The sequence below is a fragment of the Gymnogyps californianus genome, chromosome 3, assembly GCF_018139145.2.
Source record: "Gymnogyps californianus isolate 813 chromosome 3, ASM1813914v2, whole genome shotgun sequence".
In the NCBI taxonomy this organism is placed as follows: Eukaryota; Metazoa; Chordata; class Aves; order Accipitriformes; family Cathartidae; genus Gymnogyps; species Gymnogyps californianus.
In genome coordinates, this window is record NC_059473.1 from 101,976,255 (window position 1) to 101,998,028 (window position 21,774).

The following is a 21,774-nucleotide window of genomic DNA, read 5'->3' on the forward strand; positions in this document are numbered from 1 at the left end:
GAGTAATTCAGAGAATGCACAGAAGGCTCAACTCTGGACATGCTCAAAAATACAACACTGCATTTAGAATCTGGGTTGAGCAGCAACTGCAGGATGGCTTCTGCATTTCAGCACTAGGTTGCCTAAACTTTTCATTGGAGCTTAATCTAAGGCAGGATTCACCTTGTCTACAGTACGAAGAACCAAATCGGCATTGGTCACCCAAGCCTGCTAGGGTACATGGCAGTTCAATTCCTCTGACATGCCTTGAAGTTCTACTTCAGGATGAAATGAACCACATCTTATGTGTCCAGCTGTCATCCCAATCTGAAATCTGTAACATACCAGCTCAATCACCTGTAAGCCTGGCAACACCTGGAGGTGACTGATACCAACATGTGTTAGCAAAAGATTCCACAGCTGGAGGCTGTGAGGGTTGGTGGGGGGGTTTTTGCCCTTTTGGGGTTTTTTTTTTTTTTTTGGCCAGCTGTGCCTCAGACATCTGAGCTGCTCACAACACCTTGTCACCACCTAAGTCCCTGCCAAGAATATTAAGCTTGGTATTCCACGGATGGATTTGCACAGCACTGAGATCTGATACATGATAGCCTTTATAAGCAAGTTCTTTATGAAAAAAATGAAAAGAAACCAAATTTTTCTTTGTCTTCAATAGTGCACTTACCCATATTCAGTTTCCTAATGATTCAGCTGCACATTCCCGTGCACCAGAAGATAGTCGTAGCCAAGCTTTGAGAATATTTATTTTCTGTGCAAACCAAAGCAACTTCAACCCCTGAATAGTTTATGTCTGAATATAGTCTCCTTTGCTTATGGGGAGGGCTTCAGCCAGATAATCTGTGTAAGGCCAGAACGGCAAACCTGTTACAGAGTATTGAGACTGAGAGTTCAGAACCTACTTGTGCAAGATGGTGAACCGTTCTCAGCTGTGGTTCATGTCAGTGGGAATTTACAGCATGGTACATGTTTTAAACCAGTACTGAGTACAAAGCAGATCACCAGACTCTTCCATTGACAAAAGGGCTCACTAGTCTGCAGAAAAAAACCAAGAAGCTTCAACCATTTTACATTTTATTTAAACACTGATAATGGTTTTTACATTTAGAATCAGTGGAACAAGAACATGTGTTTGAAAGGAAGGCGGGTTTTCTAGTGCAACCCAGTACAGGCCCAAGCCTTTACTGATTAGTAATTGACAATATGATTAGAATTGATTAATCTCAGAAGCTACAAAATTATGGTTCAATACAATATACCTTTTTAGCATAAACATTATTCTTCTCCCAGAGATACAGTGCAAGACTAACTCAATTTCTTGGGGTGCTCAGCACGCCTGAAAGAGATCAAACTTACAGAGAAAGATCCCTTGAGTTAACAGACTGCTTACACGGAAGTAGATCAAAATATATCATCAACAAAAGACTTGTTTAGTTTTAAAAAAAAAAAAAGCTTGCAAAATATCAGCAAATGTCAATAATCAAATAACAGGTACAGATCTTTTACAGAAAAGATAAATGCAATGTAAGACTTGTGTTCAAACTTGTCTTTCAAGTATGGAGAGCTTGCCTGTTTGTTCGGTGGGTGCGGCAGTCACGCTTTGGTTAGGCTGCTAAATTCTCCTACAGCAGCATAAAAACAAGCCTCAAAATCATCAAAAGGCTGTAAAAAAACCCAGAACAAAAGCCATAAACATGATTGTGCATGAACAAAACCAGTGAAAATCATCATTAAATAACAGCACATTCATAAATACCTGTCACTAGAGCCTCTGGTAAGCAATCTTTTAAAATGTCTAAATCTACAGTCTTAGTGTCTGTTGAATCACGCAGTCCAACTAGGCTTGAAAAGCGATCCACAATGTAAAATAACATTTTCCAGTTTAAGTCCTAATTCTTAAATTTTGCATCTTGACAATTTGCATCTGATTTTTTCCTCCCTATATGTAATTGGAGTAAAACAGTTAGTGGTGTTATATTAAATCTGGTAACAACAAAGCAACAGTTACTCCTTCAGAAGATGGAGATTCTGACTTACAGTTGAAAAATATTTTGAGTTACAGACTCACTGGGGAAAAGAAGTTTCAACTTACTCCATAATTTAATTCCAAAATAATTACAGAAAATTACGTTTTCCAGAATGCCAAAATAAACAGCAGCAATAAAGCAGTCAGAATGGTTAGAAACATAATTTGCAGTAATACTGAACAAAGTTCTTGGGTCAGGTCAAAAATGTCCTAGTTTTCTAAGGTGCTGCGCTTCCAGTAGTCTTGAATGCAGCACTTCTAAACCAAAGTGTTGGTCTTTTTTAAGATGACTGTGTTGTATGAAATTAGATGACTAATTTTATGCATATGTGTTTGAAAACACTGAGGCTTACCTCAGGTTCTTCCAAGAGCCTTATCAATATGCATTAATATTTAATTGCAGATCTCTCCTTTTTGTGCTGAGAAAGTCAGTCCATATCAGATGTATCCGCCTAGTGAGATGAAAAAGCTGTTCACTGGAAACGGGACTGGGACCTCCAAACTGATTTCACTTAAACCATACAATTGCTGGATGATAGTAACTTCCACTGATACTGGCTTGAATTAGATGTCAAATGGCAACTATCTGAAAATCAGTGAAATCTTTACATTAAGATCCTCAATATATGTTTACCTCAGGCACGCTACTAGTCCGGCTGGCATTAATTTCTTGGACCTCTTGAACCTCATTCCCATTATAATGGTCAAAAGAAAAGCTGAAACTGTAAAAGACAATTCAATACATTTATGTTCTCACGTCTCCCAGTAGACCATTCTGGAACATGGAGAGTTATCAAAGGTCACGGCTATGTTTTGCTATGAACTGTAATTTAATAAAACACTGGATCAGAGATAGGGTCTATAAAAACATTCTTGCTTTTCCAAAATACACTGCTATGATTTCTTTCAACTACAAATAAGATTTCCACGTGCAGCAGAATGCTGTTCTATTCCACAGATACTAAGTAAGTTTGTCAGACAGTGAATTCTACTCCCCCGTATCAATGTTCATGGGGATACAAATAAAGTAGGAAGAATCTTCGTCAGAACAGTAACATGTATGCTGAATTACAGGAATAGCATCTCATAAATCCCACCACCCTAGATCATTGCAGCTGTTTTCTAACTGTTCAAGGAGCTAGAGCATCCAACTTCATCTGTTTTCTTTTTAGAATGCTAGCTCTTTGTTCACTGAGCCTTAAAAACTAAATTGGAAGGTTTGCCACTTGTTTTCACTACAGAATATGGCTATCAACATCTCCTTCATCATGACCACAAGTTCCCTTGTTTCCTTCTGCTATAAGGGAACCATCCTTGTCTGTGACAAGAGGTGGGCAGCCCAAGAGGGCAACAAATGCACTGCAAGCAGCAGAGAACACGCATCATGAAAGGAATTGCATCTTCTTCCTGGAGCTGTTTTACCTAAAAATGGAGGTAGCAATGAACTGATCAGGCACGGGGATTTCATATCGAACTATGGCTGCAGAGCGTTACATAAATGAGAAGATTGATGAGAATACATAGAACTCTGCAAAGAGAGCTAGCTTTGTTACAGAACTGTTACCTGAAATGCTTCCTGGAAGTGAGCAGAGAGGCAGGACTTCTCATGGGCAGCTGGGCTTTATCACTCTTGCAGCCAAAGTAATGGCAGTTACACAAATCCCTTCCCTTTTTTTATGGAGCAGTTAAACCACCTGGCTAATTCTCTTCAAACTCCACTGTCTACTCCTGTGGACAGGCCTGTGCTCACAGGTGTCAAGAATTAGTTTTAAACTCACTCCAGCATTATAAAACAAGCTCTGACAGTTACAAGCATCTTACAAAACTCTACCAGCTATGCATGTGCACTCATTAAAGATACCCTGCAAAAAAACCTATTATGCTCTGTTCTCCATTGCTCTTATTTTCTGGTCCCATAGCCTTGATCCTCTCAGGAATGTCTGAAGAGTGGACTATTCCACAGCAAGCGTCTCGCAGAGCCCTGAGTATATTTTACAAGCTACAAATCACTCTCTAATGTTCGTTTTTCCAGTTACTAGTATCTGGCTTTTCACATGTGCCAGTGAGTTTTTAAGATGTTCAACTTTTAGATCTGATTTTCAAAAGTGCTAGATATTCACTGTTCACCTTAAATCAGTCAAAGAAATTCAATAAATTGAGCAAAACTCAATTCAGTAAATCAGATTCAGATCAGAAATTCAATAAATCAGGTGCATCAACTTGCACTCTGAATAGCACTGTTGCATACTGAAGTCTGAATTTCTGCATCTACTCCAAACACATAAAATTGCATTAAAGTATTCAAGAAAGCGCAGAGTTAATTTCAGGGGGAGTGGGAACAATGCCTGAAAGAATAATTTATAAAACAACTAAGAAAATTTGCCTGGGGTATCTGTGTGCTACATACTCTTCGAATGTAAGACAAGTTAAAAGAACCCAAGGTCTTGTACTAAAACATTACCTACATTATTGTAGGAGACTCTTGCGTAGGTGATAAATACTACAGATAATTACGGGTTTGGAGGGGGATTTTTTTTTTTTTAGTTTCCTAACCTTTTAAAGGTTTGGGTACCTGCTTCATTTTACATTGCGATTTACTCTACTGGTTTCTAATTTCAGAGCGGTCACTTTCTTCCATGCACTTAATTTCCTTCTTTCATTTGTGGTCTAGTTGCTTTTGGCACTTCGGGAGGTTAGGCATAAGTGAAAACATTCTGATTTTCTACAAAAGCAATACACATTTATTACAGAAAGCCCTTACTATTCTGATAGTAGCAGATACAGTAGCCACCAAAGGTTTTTAAGGTGTGGACCTGTAGATGTTTCCGAGTGTGTCCAATTCTCCTCTGAAGTCTTTGTACTGAGTTCTTTATTCATTTGAGATATCTATGTATACAGAAGCCAGAAGACGCCCTCTTCCAGACTGAGATACATCAGCCTGGAAGAGATTAAAACCAGTCTGAACGGTTGGCCCTGGCAGAGTACTTTGTATGAATACTTCCTAACTCACTTCAGGCAAAAATTACCACAGTTAGTTCAGACCACCTTCTTTGTTTCATTCAGCACACGTGGATCTTGAAGAGGCCAACCATTCATAGCCAAGGTTAAATATATGTTTAGGTTTTAAGCAATTAGAACATTACTTTGTAAACATTCTAAACTAAGACTGCTTTAAAAAGTCTTTGCTCCTTTTACTCTACATAATAAGAACTTTCTAAGGCAGGTGTAGTGAACTCCGTTTCATCTGTATTGCTATAATTTCTATTAAATTAGTAATACACATTTCTCCAGTTGAGAGAAAGTCCTCACATGCCTACAGCTACATGAAATGCACAACACTGACAATATTTTAGTATACCTGATGTTCACAAGCAGATTAGTGGAAATTTTGTATTAGTCCTGTCAAAACCAGGGAATTGGGAAACAGGCAACATTTAGTAAGTTTTAATTAGTCTTCTCTTCCACAAATTCTGTGTCCAAATTAGTGATTTAATTGACCCATAAAAGTACAATACCGTATGCTACTTAAAAGCACCTCACACTGAATGATTACAAATTTACATATACTTAAGGCTCTGTCTTCATTCTAAAAAAAGGTTGTTTTTTTTTTTAAACAGTGGGATAACTTAATCTGAGCAAGGCCATCTAGGAGCAGATCAGGTGTGCCATTACCACCTTTACTAAAGAACTCCGTGGGAACATACTTTGCTAACAATGCTATTCAACATTTTTTTGAAATGGAAATTTTAACAACTGTGGCTGGTGTAAAGCACAAACCCAGCATGAACAGTATACTGTAAATTCTAACTAAGTTCAGAAAAAACAATTGTGTACTCACACAATCTGGATTAAATATATTTTAAATGCATTTGTGCATGTGAAACCACAGCCTAAGCCACCTTTGCTAATACCATGAGACAAGCTCCTAACAGCTCTTATTGCAAATCAGTTGTGTGAGGTTAATGTCCCCCTTACAGACGGTAGTTCGTGAGGGTTTCATGGCAAACTGACAATTGTAACATGTGACTAACGTGACAATTATAGCATAGTTTGTATCCTGTCTTTCTTAGCAGCAAAGGAAAAACACTAAGTCGAACTATTTGTTTCACTGAGAGCTAAGGATACGTTACATTATGCAAGACTGGATCCCACACCTACTTTACTTCTCAAATTACATTCTAATCTGTAGTGCTAATGATTTTCTTCCAGTACTCTCCCATGTTTCTCAGCTGGATTTCACAATATTTGCAAAGTTAGGTAACCATCTAATAAAAGGAGGCACTGCCAGGTGGTAACACCCACCTGCGGGCTTTGTGTGAATGATCTGCCTTACCTTGCAAATGGTTCCACAGTTAAGCTCTTAAATTTTGCAAGCTAAGTTGAAGTGTCAAACTCTATTTAAAAACTAACATTTAAACCAAAGCAATACTCAAAATTTAATAAGAGAGAGAATTTTACATGCAGTTCAGAAACTGCTTTTTGGGGTTTTTTTTTTTGTTCGTTTGTTTGATTACTGTAATAAAACACTTACACAATGATATCTTCACATTTCTTGGATCACGTGTTATGCAGTAAGCTCCATAACCAGCCACAGAACCAAAGGTGAGACCAGCAGCTAAAGAGACTTTACTACCTGCAAGAAATGATTCAAGTGTTATTTCTCAATACAATGTCTTTAAGCTCAATCTTTACACAGGAGTTCTCTCTCTCCACAGTATTATCCAAATATTTTAAAAATAGAACCGATTTTGCCACAGCGCAGCTAGCTCACCCAGTGTGAAGAGAAAGGTAATATTTCTGTAACTGGGTCATTCTCTTGCATGGCATTAGGGGCAAAGTTGACTAAATTAGAGGGAGATGATCAGGATCTAATAATACTTGCAATTTGGGAAAAATAATCTTTGAAGCACAAACCTAAATTTTGCTATTTTCTCTACCATACATACCTTTAGAAGCATTTTTGTAATTTCTCTGGACTGTCTGTTCATTTTAACTCTATCTTAGAGCACTTGGGGGTCTCCAAAAATGGTAGAAATGTGTCAATATATATAAAGAGTAAATTGGACAACACATGTAGTCATAAGCCTTTCAGTCTGACATCATTCCTGGACAAAGAAATGGTATCACCAACATCACATTTAATTAATAAAGAATTAAAAAACAATTAGATGGCAATGAGGATGAAAATATGGCTTTTAAAAGTAACTCGACATCTTCTTTCAGTGCTATTACAAAACGGTTCATAAAGCCCAGAGTTTCAGTAATATACTTAGGTTTCTGAACAGGCATTTGACTCGGTACCGTACGATAAAAGCGTAGAATCAGCACAGCAGGCATTATCTGGATTAAGCTGATCCCAAAATGTTTATAAATAAAGAATCCAGACCCCCAGATGTCATTTAGCTCCCAGTCCTGTTATATTGAATATTTTTAATCACGAATTTGCAAGAAAACAGAAATCATTACCAATTAAAAAACACAATCTAGACTTGCCACAAGGACTGACCAACTACTAAAGAGTGAAGAGAACAAGCGAATGCAATAGTGAGTGCAGCTGGGTGCAAACAAAAAAATACATCAAGTGTTTTCAGAAAGTCAGATATAAAGCCATGTCTCTAAGAGCAAAGCATGTGCACGCTACACAGGGAAACAGCGACCCTGAATCACAAGAATCAGGATGGATAACGGCCACAGCGAAGAAGAACGGTGCGCCGCTGGGACGTGCACTTTGTGGGAGAGGTAAGGGGGACCAGCCTGGAGATCCTGCCCGCCCGCCCGTCCTCGGTACCACTGCGACCTCTGCCGGGATGCTGCGCTCGGCTCGGGCAGGGCGCAGCCAGCTAGAACGGACTGCAAAAATGACTGAAATACGGAAAATGCGCTTTATAGTACACAATAACCTATAACCCGTCTGATTATCTTCGAGTGAAAATGCACAGTTCTAACAGTATGAGATAATTAACCACCAAATCAGAATATGCAGGTAAAGGGTTTTCTTTCCAGCGTGCATCTGGAAATCTCAGAATCAAGCCTGGATGCCTCTGTAGAAAATAAGCTTTACTTAAAGATCATCTGCTGCGCTCAACACAGGAATGATTAAAGGACATGAGAAGGCCCAAAATACACTTAAGGTCGAAGATAACATGACAGCCCCTTTTTGCCCTGAAAACAAACTCATCAGTTAGATTAACAGAAAAAAAGTGACCACTTAAATGCTTAAGTTGACCCAAGTAAATCCCATGAGACTCAGTTCATTTACAGCAGTGCAGGATGGATTTAAGATGCAGTCGTGTTCATTACAGCAAAGTTTTCATGTCTTGCATCAATTTTTTTTTTTTTTTTTTTTTACAAAGCGTAGCGGAGAGGAAACTCAAATGCTTCATTTCCAAATCCTGTTGTCCCAGTATTTACCTTTACGAGTGTATCCTACAACACCTCCAACAGCCACTAATGCAGCATATGCAAAACCAATCCAGTCAATAGCCATGGTCCCAACTCTGGAAAAGAAAACACATTGCAACTGAAGACAGACAAGTTCCTTCCTCCTGGTAAAAAAAAAATCATTACTTAAAGTGTTCTAAATAACACTACACTCTCCTAAGTCGTGTTTGACTACTGTGTCAAAACACTCAAAAGGTGAAGGTGTGTCTATTGGCTATTGTATCATCTTTTCACTAACTGCTGCCCTTCCTTACACCTCAGTATCTAGGTATCCCCTAATGGAAATACGGTAAGTTGGTATTTTTGGGGATATTTATGTGGCATGCATTTTTCCCAGTCAAAAATACATGTATGCAAGCAAAAAGCTTGATACCACCCAAAGCATCAGTTTTGTTGCAGTTGCGCCATATGACTGATGTGGGCATACGCTATGGATACATACAGGTCTTCTGAGCACACAGCTTAGTGTCCTTTCAACCAGGCTGTACTTGGCGTACTTCAGGCAGAATGTCACAGGCCCTGCGATACCAGGCAAAAAAAGGAATTTTCAGAGTCTACCCAAAGTTTCCAGACAGAAACCTAGGCCGTCTTCAGGAAACTATGCATACAGAAGCTTTATCCTATATCTGTCTATGCCCCTTTTGTTTCACCTTTAGATTTTGATGCGCTGTCTGAATTTAGGCTTCTGTCCTCCAAAAAGCATTTAAGTTACTGTTGCAATACTGATCCCTACTTCCCCAGCTGTGCTTTGTAAAGGCACGAGTGGCAGTGGTTTGCAGCACGACAGCCCCAGCAACACTATGGCCTCTCTCCCACCAGCCGGTAGAATACACCTTTCCCCTCCTTCTCCCAAATTAAGTGTATGCTTAATTAAACGCATCCTTCTTTTTACCTGAGCGGGTGTGTCCTTGATCACAGTGTTAAAGGGATGGCAGGCAAAAGCACAGACTCATCATTTCATATCAAGCCTTTAATATTAAAGTGAGCATCTCACAGCGAGCCCCCTCCCCCCCCAGCTGTAACCCCCTCAGGAAGACAGGTGGTTTTAGGGGGCCGTGGCACCCCCGAAAACAAGGTCTGCAGAGGCAGGGGCCAGGCTCGAAGCCCGGCCTTTGATCCACCTGGCCTTCGTGGCCTAGGCAGGTGGGCCGAGGCCGAGCGCGGCCGGTCGCCCTCCCTCGGGCAGGGACTTCCACCTCCCGCCCCGGGCCCGCCGGGCCCGTGCCCCGCCGCAGCCCGCCTCTCGCCACGCTTCCCCCTCCTCCGCTCCCTGCAGCCCGGCGCTCGCTTTCCCCGCCCTCCGCGGCGGAGCCCCTGCCAGGAGGCAGGTAGCTGCGGCGGGCGGCCCGCTCACCCTCAGCCAGCCCCGCCGCGGCTCAGCCCCGCGGGACACGGCGCCCCTCCGCCGCCCCGCCGTACCTCGTCCCGCCGCGCCGCGCCCGCCGCCCTCCGACCTCCCCCGGCCCCGCCTCCCGCGCCCGGCGGGCACCGTGAGGCGTCCTGGGGCCGGCGCTTCGGTCCCGCCGCGCCGCCGGTGGGCGCCTCACTGCCCCCTCCCCGGATTCTGCCCCTCGGCGGGCCTGCGCCCGGGCGAAGGGGAAGGAGGGCGCCTGCCGCCATCATGGCGGTGCCCCGCCGGGGCCAGGCCGCACTGCCGCTTGCGGAGCTCCTTGCGCGGGGGGAGCGGCGTTTTGTGGCACTTGGCTGAGGCGGGAGGCGGGGAGACGTGCCCGTGCTGGCGGAGGGCAGCGGGGCTGTGCACCGTGTTTGTCGGGGTCCCTCAGCGGCAGGGCCCGGATCCGGGGTTGGCGCCTCCTGCCTCTTGAGACTCCTCGTCCTGCCCTCAGGCAGCTCGTCTGCCTGGGCTCCATGGGCAGCGGAAAGATCCGTGGCTTATTTTAGCTTTTTAAGCCTAAAAACCCCTGCCACGTTGGGGATGGAAGAACTCATGAACGAGAAAGAGTCACGACTGGAGAGCCGCTTGTCCCCAAAGGGCGCACATCCCATGGAGACCAGGGTAGGGGCTGGGGGCGAGGGTCTCCTGCCTGCAGCACCCCAGAGACACCTTGCGACCCAGCAACAGGCGCGTGCTGCGTGTCAGGCACCCCTCTGCCCCTCACATGAGGTGGTTCCTCTCCTCCTTCTCCTCACCTGCATCTTTGAAACTTTGAGGGTTGCCTGCATGAAGTCAGGTGGGCAGGCACGTAGACTGAACGCTGATGTTATCTATTTGTTGGAAGAAACCAACAGGCGCAGATGCCAAGACTCAGATACTACACACGTAGCTAATTTATGAAACTGCTTGACATGGTTATTTTAACACCTTGACTTCCTGTCTGCTAGCCCTGTTTGCTGGAGCTATTCCACTACGAGCTATTTTTGTCCGTGTTTTGTCACCCTTCACAATATTTCTTTAGCTTTCTCTCAAGTGAGCTGTTCTTGACCAGTGCAGGACGTGTCCTTCAGCGGTAATTCGGGGTGCCTGCCTGTGACATTCCCCACGCTTCCCTTGTTCCCACGAACAGGCTGAGCATAAACATGGCCACAACAGGGAGAGACACACAATGCCGTGCGATGGGACTTGGATACCTGCCTTCTTCAGGGGTCATTTGAAAATCCCTGCCAAAATCTTGTGTTTCCTTTAGATTTCTTTGCTTAAAGGTGTGGGAGTTTTCCGCTCCAAAGAGCTTGCTGGAAAGCGAATCAGTATTCTCATTAGGGTTAACATATTTAATTTCCACTCCTAATGTTCCATTTGTTTTTTCTGTTAGTGTTTAACTGCTGTGACACAAACCCACTCCATGTGAGCTGTCCAAGTCTGTCTGCTCGGTGGAAAACAGAACTGCTCTCCTTATCTCACCAGTGTCTGTGGGAAGACTGAAGGTACAGCAACTTTGGAAAACAAACATAGGACACTTGAGGGCAGGACGGCTCCAAAATGCAAACCAAAAGCAGATTCATAAGCTCAAATCCAGAAATCTTGAATTTCTTTATGAAGTATTCTGAGACTTGCGGCTCTTGAAAAGCACAGTAAAATAAACAGTGGATTAAACAGAGAAAACCATGCAATTCTATTTGAGGGGGCTCCAAAGTGGAACAAATGCAGTGTCTTTTGGCACCTCTAGGATAATGACCAGTTGTGGTTACTGATTCAATGATACTCCTCACTAAAGTAGACTGGATAACCCTGAAGTCTGGGCTAAATTTGAATTCACATAATTATATGCTGCTTGTTATGTTCCCTTCCATTTTCAATTACGAAAAGTATTTGGTATTGTTTTCCCTAAGCTGTTACTTAAACTATTGTCTGATGTGAAATGGTTGCTGTATTTTACAGCACAGGTAGTCTCCCCTGGGAGGTTTTTAATGGGAGGAGAATTCATTAAATTAGTTTGTTGGTAGCATGATAAATCAAACCGCTCAGTCCTAACAGTGAGATACAACAGAGCTAGCAGCAAAGCTAGTGTTAATGTTGCTAAGCGCTTTGGATTCTAGTTTTCAGTTGTTCATAACTGCCAGTCTGAGCTGAAATTTCCCCTGTTGGGTGTCTGCTTCCAGCTGTTTTGTTTTAGCTTGTTTTGGTTGTTTTGTTTTGTATTATGATTTGTTTGCTTTGTTTTTGGAAAGTTCCATTTACAACAGTAGAGCCAACTACAGGGATGAATTTAGGGGAGAATACACGGTTTTGTCCATTATAAACATAACCATTTTACTGAACAGCCTCTAGCATCTCTCTGGTTTGGAAAAACAGCTTTCAAATTTGGCAAGTAAATTGCTTTAGTTTCAGGGATATATTTTTCCATCTTCATGAAAATGTGACCTGAAGAGAAAAAGCGTTAAAAACATTAGGTGGAGGCTTCTTAAAATTGTACAGCCCGGTCCCCAGAAAGTTCCACCCATGTTGATCGTGTGTGACCTTTTGTTAGGCCCACCTACATTCACATCTGAATGTATGCACTCTCTCCAGAGAAGGGCTGAGCTTGTGCCTTGCTTTGCTAATGTTCTGTATAAAACAAGAAGCCTCTAAGGGGCTTGTGTAACGCAGCCCATCTCCCTCCCCTTGAACATTTTTGCTTAGGCTACCTGTTGCTAGAGAGGGTGTTGGCAGGATGAACCACATAGAAGACCTGTCTCCTGCTGTAAGCTGTTTGCGGTTTTTGTTGGTCTTCCTGTATTAACACTAAAGTCTACTCACAGTTGTAAGCTCCAAGTAAGATTTAATGCTGACTGCTATCCCAGAACATAATGTGATGCCAGAAGGGATCTGTAGAATGGAAGAGTGCCTCTGAAATACCAGAGACAGAAGAAAAGGTCCTGAGTGGGGGAACAAGGAGCAGCTAAGCACCCTGACACCGCTGTAATTCTGGAAGATTTTTGTGCAAAAGATTGTTCTCTTCATCAGATGGGGCTATGGAAAAGGAAGAGGAGCAAAATACAGTTTTTAAAATCCAGATTCAGAGGCTTCAGGTTTAATAATCTCTGGTTAAATAAGAAGATGTCAGTTATCATGTTCTGGTACAAAAAGGTGACTGTTAGAAATAAATTCTATAAGCTTTCATATACACACACACATATGTATATAAGCAGTGAGAAGGACAGTGGTGTTAAAGTAATGGAAGGTTGTTTTAAAGAGACTGATGTACAGCCTCATTGGGCTGCTTTTATGGGTCATTACCTTTCAGTCCTGAGGTGTCACTTCCTTGAAAATTTGGTATGAAAGCTTAGGTCCAGAATCATCCCTGGCAATTCAATCAAATGGTAAAAAACAGAGATACTGCTCTTTATAATAACCATGAAGTAATCTGGCAGAACATACACATTAATAAACAGCCACACAAACTAAGGCCTTTTCTATGAACTAAATGTATATGAACATGGACTAAAGCCTGCAAAGAAAAAAGAGATGGGTTCTTGGGCAGTGATTTCACAGGAGATGGTGCGCAAATTTAACAGCTCACTGCTGCCAAAAGGGCCTCTTGATTTCCAATTCTGCTTTCTAGTCCCATATTTTGTGCAGTAATTGATGAGTTTTGCTCCTCTCCCAATCCTCAATGGCTGAGTCAACTCAGTAGCCCAGCAGAAACATAACCAGGCAGAAAAATACATAGCTTTCTGCTGAATTAGTTCAGTCAGTCATTTGTTTCAGTTAGTTAAGTCAGGAGAGTCGAACAAGCATCAGGGCACAAAGGAAGAGCTGGGACTGCATGACCGGGTGGGAGGCTGGGGAAAGCCTCTGCAGGCATTAGCAAGAAAGAGTGAGATAACCTGAAGCTGTGCATTTCCTCCTAATTTTCAGGGAACTTTGCCTGTGAGAAAGCATTATGGTATGGCACAGACTGAAATTCTTGGTAAATTCAGTGGAATGCAACTCAGAATTATGGTTGGTCAGTGGTATCTCAGGAATCTTCCCAGATGCTGAATCCAACAAACTAGTATTTCTGGAACCTAGCAAACACTGAAATAAGGTACATGCCCACAGAAACCTACCTGTGGTCCCTGGGAGCTGACAATACCCAATTTTACTGTGAGCTAACAATATCCGTGATTTTAGTGAGAGGTCTCCAGCGAAATTAGGTTCTAGCTACATTTAACATTGGAGAGATTAATGGGAACAAAATGCAAGAATGTGATTGTGATTTGCAGTGATTTGGGAGAGCGTAGGCAAAACTGTTTCTGCCCACCAAGCATGATCAAAGGGCTGTAGCTGATGTTAAGAACAAGTGATTAAACTGCTTTGGGTTCTGATCAGCATAGTGATTTTGGTTTTCCTAGCTGAGTTCTCAAAAGCTGATAGACTCCATCTCCTGAAGAAGTGGAGGTTTTTCTCTTCACTGTCTCAGGAATCCTTGGTCTAAATAAATCCAGATTAGGGCCACTAGCTGTGCTCTGCTTCTGAGATATCCCAAATTTCCCATCTTTCTTAATAAGTATGTGGATTTTACAGTGGTTCAGGAAGTCAGAGTGAAACCCTGAGGGATTTCAGAGACATTTGAAGTGGCTTGTTTGTCATTGTGTGATGTTTTCAGCTGATTGAAAAAAACTCATGAAGATGAAAGTTCCTTGGGACAGAGGAGAGATTTTTGTGTGTTCGTATATTTTCAGACCCTTTCCCTAATACTTGTCGTCCTATGATAGACATCAGATCTCTGATACCTCTCACCACTATGTGCTTGGGACAGAGGGGTCTGTTTTCCGCTGCACACACTGAGACAAGAGTTTTCCAGACAACAGCTCACTGAAGGACAGAGGCACAGGATCCCTTGCCCTCTCCAAATTCTAGCAGATACACCGAGGCATACCTAAACCCTGTATGTGCCTCAAGGCGGCTTCCTGGGCTGAAAAATAGTTTGAAGCTAGGAAAGTTTTAGGATGAAGGTCCATATATGCATGCCTTATCCTTACTCTTTCCTAGACATCAGTTCATGCCCACTGTTCTTGCTGTTTCTCTCCTACCTGTGGCCATTGACTGAGACAGGAGCATGAGCTGGCTGGACCTTTGTTCAGGTCCAGTATGGGCAAGCTTATGGACTGGAGTATTCTAATCATAAGCATCCTTCGGATCATTCTCACACCAAAAAAGAAAGGAAAGTAAAATAGAACATCCTTCCCAGAAGGAAGAGGTCTGTGAGATCCTAGCTTTTATGGGGTACACAGAGAGTGGCTCAAGCTGTGATTTTGCAGTAACTTACTTCACTTGCTGGCTTCCCCATTCTCAGTCCCTTCCTTGAACCACCTCTGGCATTCAGTGAACTCTGTGCTGAGCCATGATGATAAATCATCAGAAAATTTAGCTCACTGTTGACATTTCTGGTCTGGAACTGCAGTCTTAGAGAGAGCTGATCCTTGCTCATGTATCGAAGAGGGGAGTGAAAGATGGAGGGACAGTCCCGCTCAAACCCACATGCCGTACTCTCAGGGGGCAAATAGAAAGGACTGAGGCTGTCCACAGCATGAGCTTCAATTTGGAGAGAGTGGATATGATCAGGATTTATAAAATCAAGGCAGTAGGTAGAGTGAATGCAGATTGTTGTTCTCCAAATCCTGCAGTACTGGAACGAGGAGGCACTCATTGAAACCGATAGATTGGTTTAGAAAACATAAAAGGGAATACTTCTTTTATGTAGCAGGTATAGTGAACTTGTGGAATTTGCTGCCAGCAGAGGCTTTGGAAGCAGATAGGTCAGCAGACTGGAAAGGAGACTAAACGATTAAATGGATGTCGCGGTTTAACCCCAGCTGGCAACTAAGCACCACGCAGCCGCTCGCTCACTCACTCCCCCCCACCCAGTGGGATGGGGGAGACAATCGGAAAAACCCCCGAACTCATTAGTTGAGATAAAGACAGTTTAATAGGACAGAAAGGAAGGAAAATAATTATAATGATAATAATAATAATAATATGACAATAATAATACTACTAAAATAATTAGAATATACAAAACAAGTGATGCACAATGCAATTGCTCACCAGTTGCTGACTGATGCCCAGTTAATTCCCGAGCAGCAGTCTGCCCCTCCTGGCCAACTTCCCCCAGTTTATATACTGGGCATAATGTCATATGGTATGGAATATTCCTTTGGCCAGTTTGGGTCAGCTGTCCTGGCGGTGTCCTCTCCCAGCTTCTTGTGCCCCTCCAGCCTTCTCACTGGCTGGGCATGAGAAGCTGAAAAATCCTTGACTTAGTATAAATACTTAGCAACAACTAAAAACATCAGTGTGTTATCAACGTTATTCTCATACTAAATCCAAAACATAACTATACCAGCTACTAGGAAGAAAATTAACTCTATCCCGGCTGAAACCAGGACAATGGACTACAGGTGCATAAAGAGATACTAAAAGGAATGAGTAGGGATGTGCTCCCTAACATCCATAATACAAATCATTGTGGATGCTGGAGGAGAGCAAAGGAAATGTATATGCCTGGCTTGCATATTCTCTTTAAATAGCGTCTCTTATTATTTGAGAAAGGATGTTGGTCTGACCCACTAGGGCATCCCTCGTGTTCTTTTCAGGGCCCTGGTTTTGTGTCCACAGATATGTGAGGACAAATGTGATGTTGGTAGGAGTTTGTATTTTATTTTTTGAAGGTAATATCTCAGGGTTCTCTTACCTCAGTGAGACCTGATGCTTAGATCGCTAACGCTGCATTGTACCCTACTGAGGAAACATGCAGTTTTAGGACAATCCACATAGTATTAGCACTTAGAAAGGGACCCTTAGACTAAACTATAGCCCTCCTGATTTTGCACTTTTCCCCTGGGATCCTTCTGCTTTGTTTGCACAGAATTTGATGAATACTCATGTCCCAGGAAAGATTTCATAAGCTGTGATAGAATTTTCCCCCAGGATATTGGTGTATTTTGGATATATTATTTCAGAGTCTTCTGCTGGAAAACATCTAGTGCAGCTGAAGGAGAGAGAGTGCCAGATTAGACAGATTACTAGGCATGAATCCCAGCCTTTATTTGTATGAGTATTCCTTCTGCCTTTAGATAATCACATTAACATCAGGAGTATTGCTTACACAAGTACTACTGAGAAAAAGTGGTGAACAGGCTTGGGTCCTCAAAGCAATGTTCTTGTTTCAGCACTTTCCCAGTGAGATTCTGACCTTGTTTCCTCTTCAGAGCTCATTAGAGTTGGGACATCCAGTAAGGAGGACCACCCACTACTCAGCAGGCTCCAGTAATGATTACCAACCCATCTTTTAGACCTATCAGAAGTAACATTTTTAACAGTTCAGACGTTGTTTTCCTTCCCCTTCCAAAGCTCGTCCCACACGAGGGTATATTAGACAGTACTTTCATGCTTGGTTGATCATGGAGCCAGATCTTTGGTCTCTGCTGCGGGTTTTTTTGCTGCTCCTCCAGTGCAGACGAGCCAGAAACCTTCCACAACCATGTGGTAAAGGAGCCCCTGGTGGGTGTAAGACTGGTATCTCATGGTGGTTGTCATCAGGCAGCGTGGGTTAGGATATGTCTCCTGCCAAGCCAGCCTGGAGGAGCACAGCTCAGTGAGACCTCAGGGATCTCGCCTAATAACAGCAGTGACCTAATTTGAAAAAAGAGAAAAAAGCTATCTTCATTTTTTTGTGGCTGATAATACCTGAAGGAGTACCACTGTGGGTGCAAAGGGAGGATTATAGACATCAAATGATAGAAAGTGTTTACACGTCTACTTTTACGTGCCATTAGTCAAGCTTGGAGAAAATGAAGTAGTTTTTGTTTGTACACGTAAAAGGAGAAGCCAAGTTAAAGCACTTACATAGATCAGCCCCAAAAAATGAAAATGTGAGAAGAATAATGCCAACAACACTGCAACTTAAGCTCCAGATTTCAAGCCAAACATCTATGAAGGAAGAAGTATTCCATGGAAAAATATCATATTCTTGCCATCTTTCTGACCACAGAGTTACACTTGTTATGGTAAAGCTATAATTACAGCATTGTGAATACAATGCCACAGACAATGGCCTGTCAGTGTTTTTCCACTATAAACCATCATGTGAGGTTTGCAATTTTGTGAAATACAATTATCTTTGGCTGGGATATCCAGCTACAATCTCAGCCCAGCAATAGATTTTTTTTTTGTTTGTTTGTTTCCTTTACCAAGTTGTTCAAAGTTCATTGTTTGGTAAGTGTTAGAGCTTTCCTGATTGATTGCCCGCTTATGCTCTGTCCGTACGGCGAGGATGTGTGGAGAGTTTGCTGTCCCTGGTAGTGCATCAGTGCTGGGCAATATTCAGGGCCGTGAGGCTATCGCAAAGTCCACACTTTGGACCAAACTGCCTACATTTTTATCAGTGTGGTCTGGGAAAGTCACGACAGCAGGGTTATAGCAAATTAGCACTGACTAGCATATCCAGGCATGCACAGCAAAACATGCTTTAGGGAATACTAGAGTATGTTGTTACAGCTATGGAAGGAGGGAGAGTTGGCCAGGCCGATTAAATGGGTAAAATTGAAAAGATTTATCTGTCATACAGAAAAAGGAAATTCTGAGTTGATGTTACAAAAGCAGCCCAAAAACCTATAGGATTAGTGAAACGCTGCAACATGCAAAAAACATTTGTACAGTTAGGATTTTGATTCTATAGTGGGGCTTAGCTAAAGCTCTTCTCTGTCGGATTGTGGTAATTAAGATCCAAATCCAGCCCGGTTTATTCTTTTCACAGACAACTCCAAGGGAAAACATGGTGCAAACAGTGAGTGCTGATCCCCAAATTGAAGTATAACAGCATGTTTAATTACAAATGCTAACCATGTAACATCTGCGTATAAACTCCTGGGAGATAGGTCTGAAATAACCATATGTGTAATGTCTTGCTTCAAAATAATTATTTTGAGACAAATATTGCATGCACTTAAGGGATCTCACCTGTATTTAGATGTGATTCACTAAACATGAATTTATTCTTTACATGAATTTATTCAGTGTCAATGTTCTGGAAGAAAACATAAAATCCTTGTGCTACAGAGATCTCTGGTTGTTTCAGCAACTCATATTGCAGGGAAAAACTGCTGAGTTCACATAGTTTAAAATAAATACGGATCAAAGCAGTTTATTGCTTTATTGACAGTATATAATTAACCAGCAATCAGTGAACTATGCATACAAGATCAGTAATACAATAGGCAAACCATACTAGAAATTTCTAAACAGTCTCCTATAACTAATCCCAAAGCCTTCTTAGTGTACACATAGACACACACAGAAACACACGGACACACACAGAGTTGTATGCACGCCTTCATTCGTGGGCAGTATGGGTTACAAAAACACACCCCCTTCCCAAAGATCGGAGGTCTCCCTGTTTACACATGCCTCCTGCGGGAGATGTGGGTCCTCTACGTTTATGCAGATCCCTGCAGCTCCCTACAAGTCGTTGGCTGAACCACATGCCCTTGAGAAAGCTGTTTCCCCTCCGAGGTCTCTCCCTCCTGTTAAGAGTTTTCATGTGCCTTTTATACTCCTTTTCAGTCTGACTCCTGCTTTGTGTCAAGTCTCTTTGTAATTCCCCGGTAACTGTTTAATCTGGCTGATGGTCATTTTCTGTAACGTGATCAGTTTTGGCAAATGCTGACCAGGCAGTTTGGTGTATTTATTTGATTCACAGACACAGACACACACACATATGCACTTTGGACACATTTTTATCTTCACAGGTGATGTTATCTATGGCATTTGTCAAGGGGCTGTCCATCCCCGCCAGGTCCATAGTGAGGGAGAGCCATCCTTGGGAGGCACGTGGGCCACAGGAGCAGGGAGAGCAAGGGGCACGGCCAAGCAGCGGCCTGCAGCCATGTGGCTGACGCTGCTCAAACCAGAGAGAGTTGTGATCTTCTGGATGCATCCCACATGGTTGAAGGTCATGATAAGTGGGCAAGCAAACCTTTTTCCAGAGTCTCTTCAGGCTCCAAAATCCAAAAATAAAATTAACGGTAGTCTCTTCAGGCTCCAAAATCCAAAAATAAAATTAACGGTTGCTTTACTAAATGTCTTTTGAACACCTATTATGATTCTCAATAAAGGGAACATAAATGGGACGGAAGCAGCAAATTGGAAACTCTGCAGAGAGGCCATCTGGACCTGGTGCTTTACTGGATGGTGAAGAATTTACATTTCACACTCCCACAGTTTACATTTTCCGAGGTGATAAAGACATTTGGATCATTTTATTTTTTGGATATTTTACATAAAATGAAGAGCTGTGATTGAAACTGGAACTGGAGTCAGGAAATAACCAGACTATGTACAATGTGGTAAAACGCTAACAAATGCCACGTGTTACATGATTAATTTAGTATAAATGCCAGTTACGGATTTGGTTTGTCAGCAGTTGGCTTGGGTTTTGTGATTACTGGCCAATAGTTTAACTGGTGATTTGATCTATAACAGAATCCTCAACTTTTGGGAATGGAAGAGAGTTACATTGATAATTTAATGCATTAAGTGTACGCAGAGCCGTTAGCTTTTAGAAAGGATACAGGTAAGGGGATCTGGGGTCTTAATGTCACTGATGGATAGCCTTTTCTCTCAGTACAGCACGATTTATGGTGGTGAATCAGGGCAGGTAAATCAGGGGGATAGAGCTATGTGACTGCTATTGTTTCAATGTGTCTTCAGGCGGCGTTTTTGAATTGCAGATAGACATGCAAGGAAAACTCTGGGTCTGACTATAAATACAGCTGCAAAGTATGGCACCGCTCTTGCCTCTGAGTCAATCTCTAATCGCTGTTCTTGGCATATCAGCGCTGGGCCATAGGGAAGGGCCATCTGTCAGAGGTAATTGAAAATGGAGGCACTGACCATCTGTAGGTATTTAAGGTCTCCTGACATTTTTTACAAGCTGAAGGATAATCCAGTGTCATAATTTATAATGTGTCTACCTATTATCCTCTACATTTTTCAAGGGAATACAGTATTCTTAGTCTTTTGTCTTTCACTTCTGTGGCCTATCTCTTTGTCACAAACTTACTTCCCCCCATCTCTGCAGTTCACTGTTGGCTGAAATGACCCCTATAAATCTTTGTAAGTTTGAGATTTTTTCAAAAGATGTGCTATGTAAATTATAGGTCATTGTTATTACTGGAGCTAAAATGCAAGCAAAAGCTTTCCCTGAAGCCTTAGGATTTGAGTGGGCTAAAATGGAATTCAGATCTAGTTTCTACTTTGCAAAAGTCAATGAATGCTATATTCCCTTGCTTTTTCTTATCCATATGGTGTAAATCATTTGGCAAATGCAAACGCCAGCTCTGTTTGAGAGAAAAGATGTATAGATGTGTAAAGGTACTGGGCCTGCAGACTTCCTCTATGTGCCTAGCTATAGCTGGTTAACAGTAAATAATAATGTACACTATTTGTAGGATCAGACTCTTGATTCCATTAAGAAATTAAGAAAGATTTTTAATGGTTACTTTACATGTTGAACAGTTGAATTTTACATACACATTTCTATTTAAACATTTATTGGATGTGTCAGTGTGAAGGAAGCCAGCTCTTGTCACGTGCATGAGCATGCACATACACACACACACAGAGTGAGTTTGGCTTCTTCCAGAAAAAAAAAAGGTTGTTTGAATATTTTTGTTAATTATCTTTCTAATCCAGGCATTCAAATACTGTACATATGCCGAGCTCACATGGAGAGAAACGAAATACACAGAGAATTTTTAATAAAAATGCAGTACCAGCAGAATTTAAAGTACACTGCTTTGAAATACAAAGCCAGAACTTTATTATCCAAGCTAAGCAAATTTTCTGAACATATTCAAGGTGTTGTTATGGTAAGTGAAGGAAGCCTGTGAAG

The 21,774-nt window shown here is 42.0% G+C and overlaps 1 protein-coding gene across 4 annotated transcripts; it reads right to left on the reverse strand.

The window, feature by feature from the left end:
* Window positions 1-1,062: 1,062 nt before the first annotated feature.
* TMEM14A (transmembrane protein 14A) lies at window positions 1,063-9,898 on the reverse strand. 4 transcript variants are annotated; one of them, XM_050895020.1, is made up of 6 exons: window positions 9,112-9,220; window positions 8,904-8,980; window positions 8,432-8,517; window positions 6,552-6,653; window positions 2,655-2,742; window positions 1,063-1,656 (listed from the first exon to the last, which is right to left on the reverse strand). In XM_050895020.1, exons 3-6 carry the CDS (start codon window positions 8,505-8,507, stop codon window positions 1,617-1,619), a joined length of 306 nt encoding a protein of 101 aa, XP_050750977.1. In that variant the 5' UTR covers window positions 8,508-8,517; window positions 8,904-8,980; window positions 9,112-9,220; the 3' UTR covers window positions 1,063-1,616. The 4 variants fall into 4 exon arrangements, with proteins under 4 accessions (XP_050750977.1, XP_050750978.1, XP_050750974.1 ...); XM_050895017.1 differs by lacking the exons at window positions 8,904-8,980; window positions 9,112-9,220 and adding exons at window positions 2,374-2,472; window positions 9,881-9,898 and having other exon boundaries at window positions 1,602-1,656; XM_050895018.1 differs by lacking the exons at window positions 8,904-8,980; window positions 9,112-9,220 and adding exons at window positions 2,374-2,472; window positions 9,354-9,391 and having other exon boundaries at window positions 1,602-1,656.
* Window positions 9,899-21,774: the final 11,876 nt, after the last annotated feature.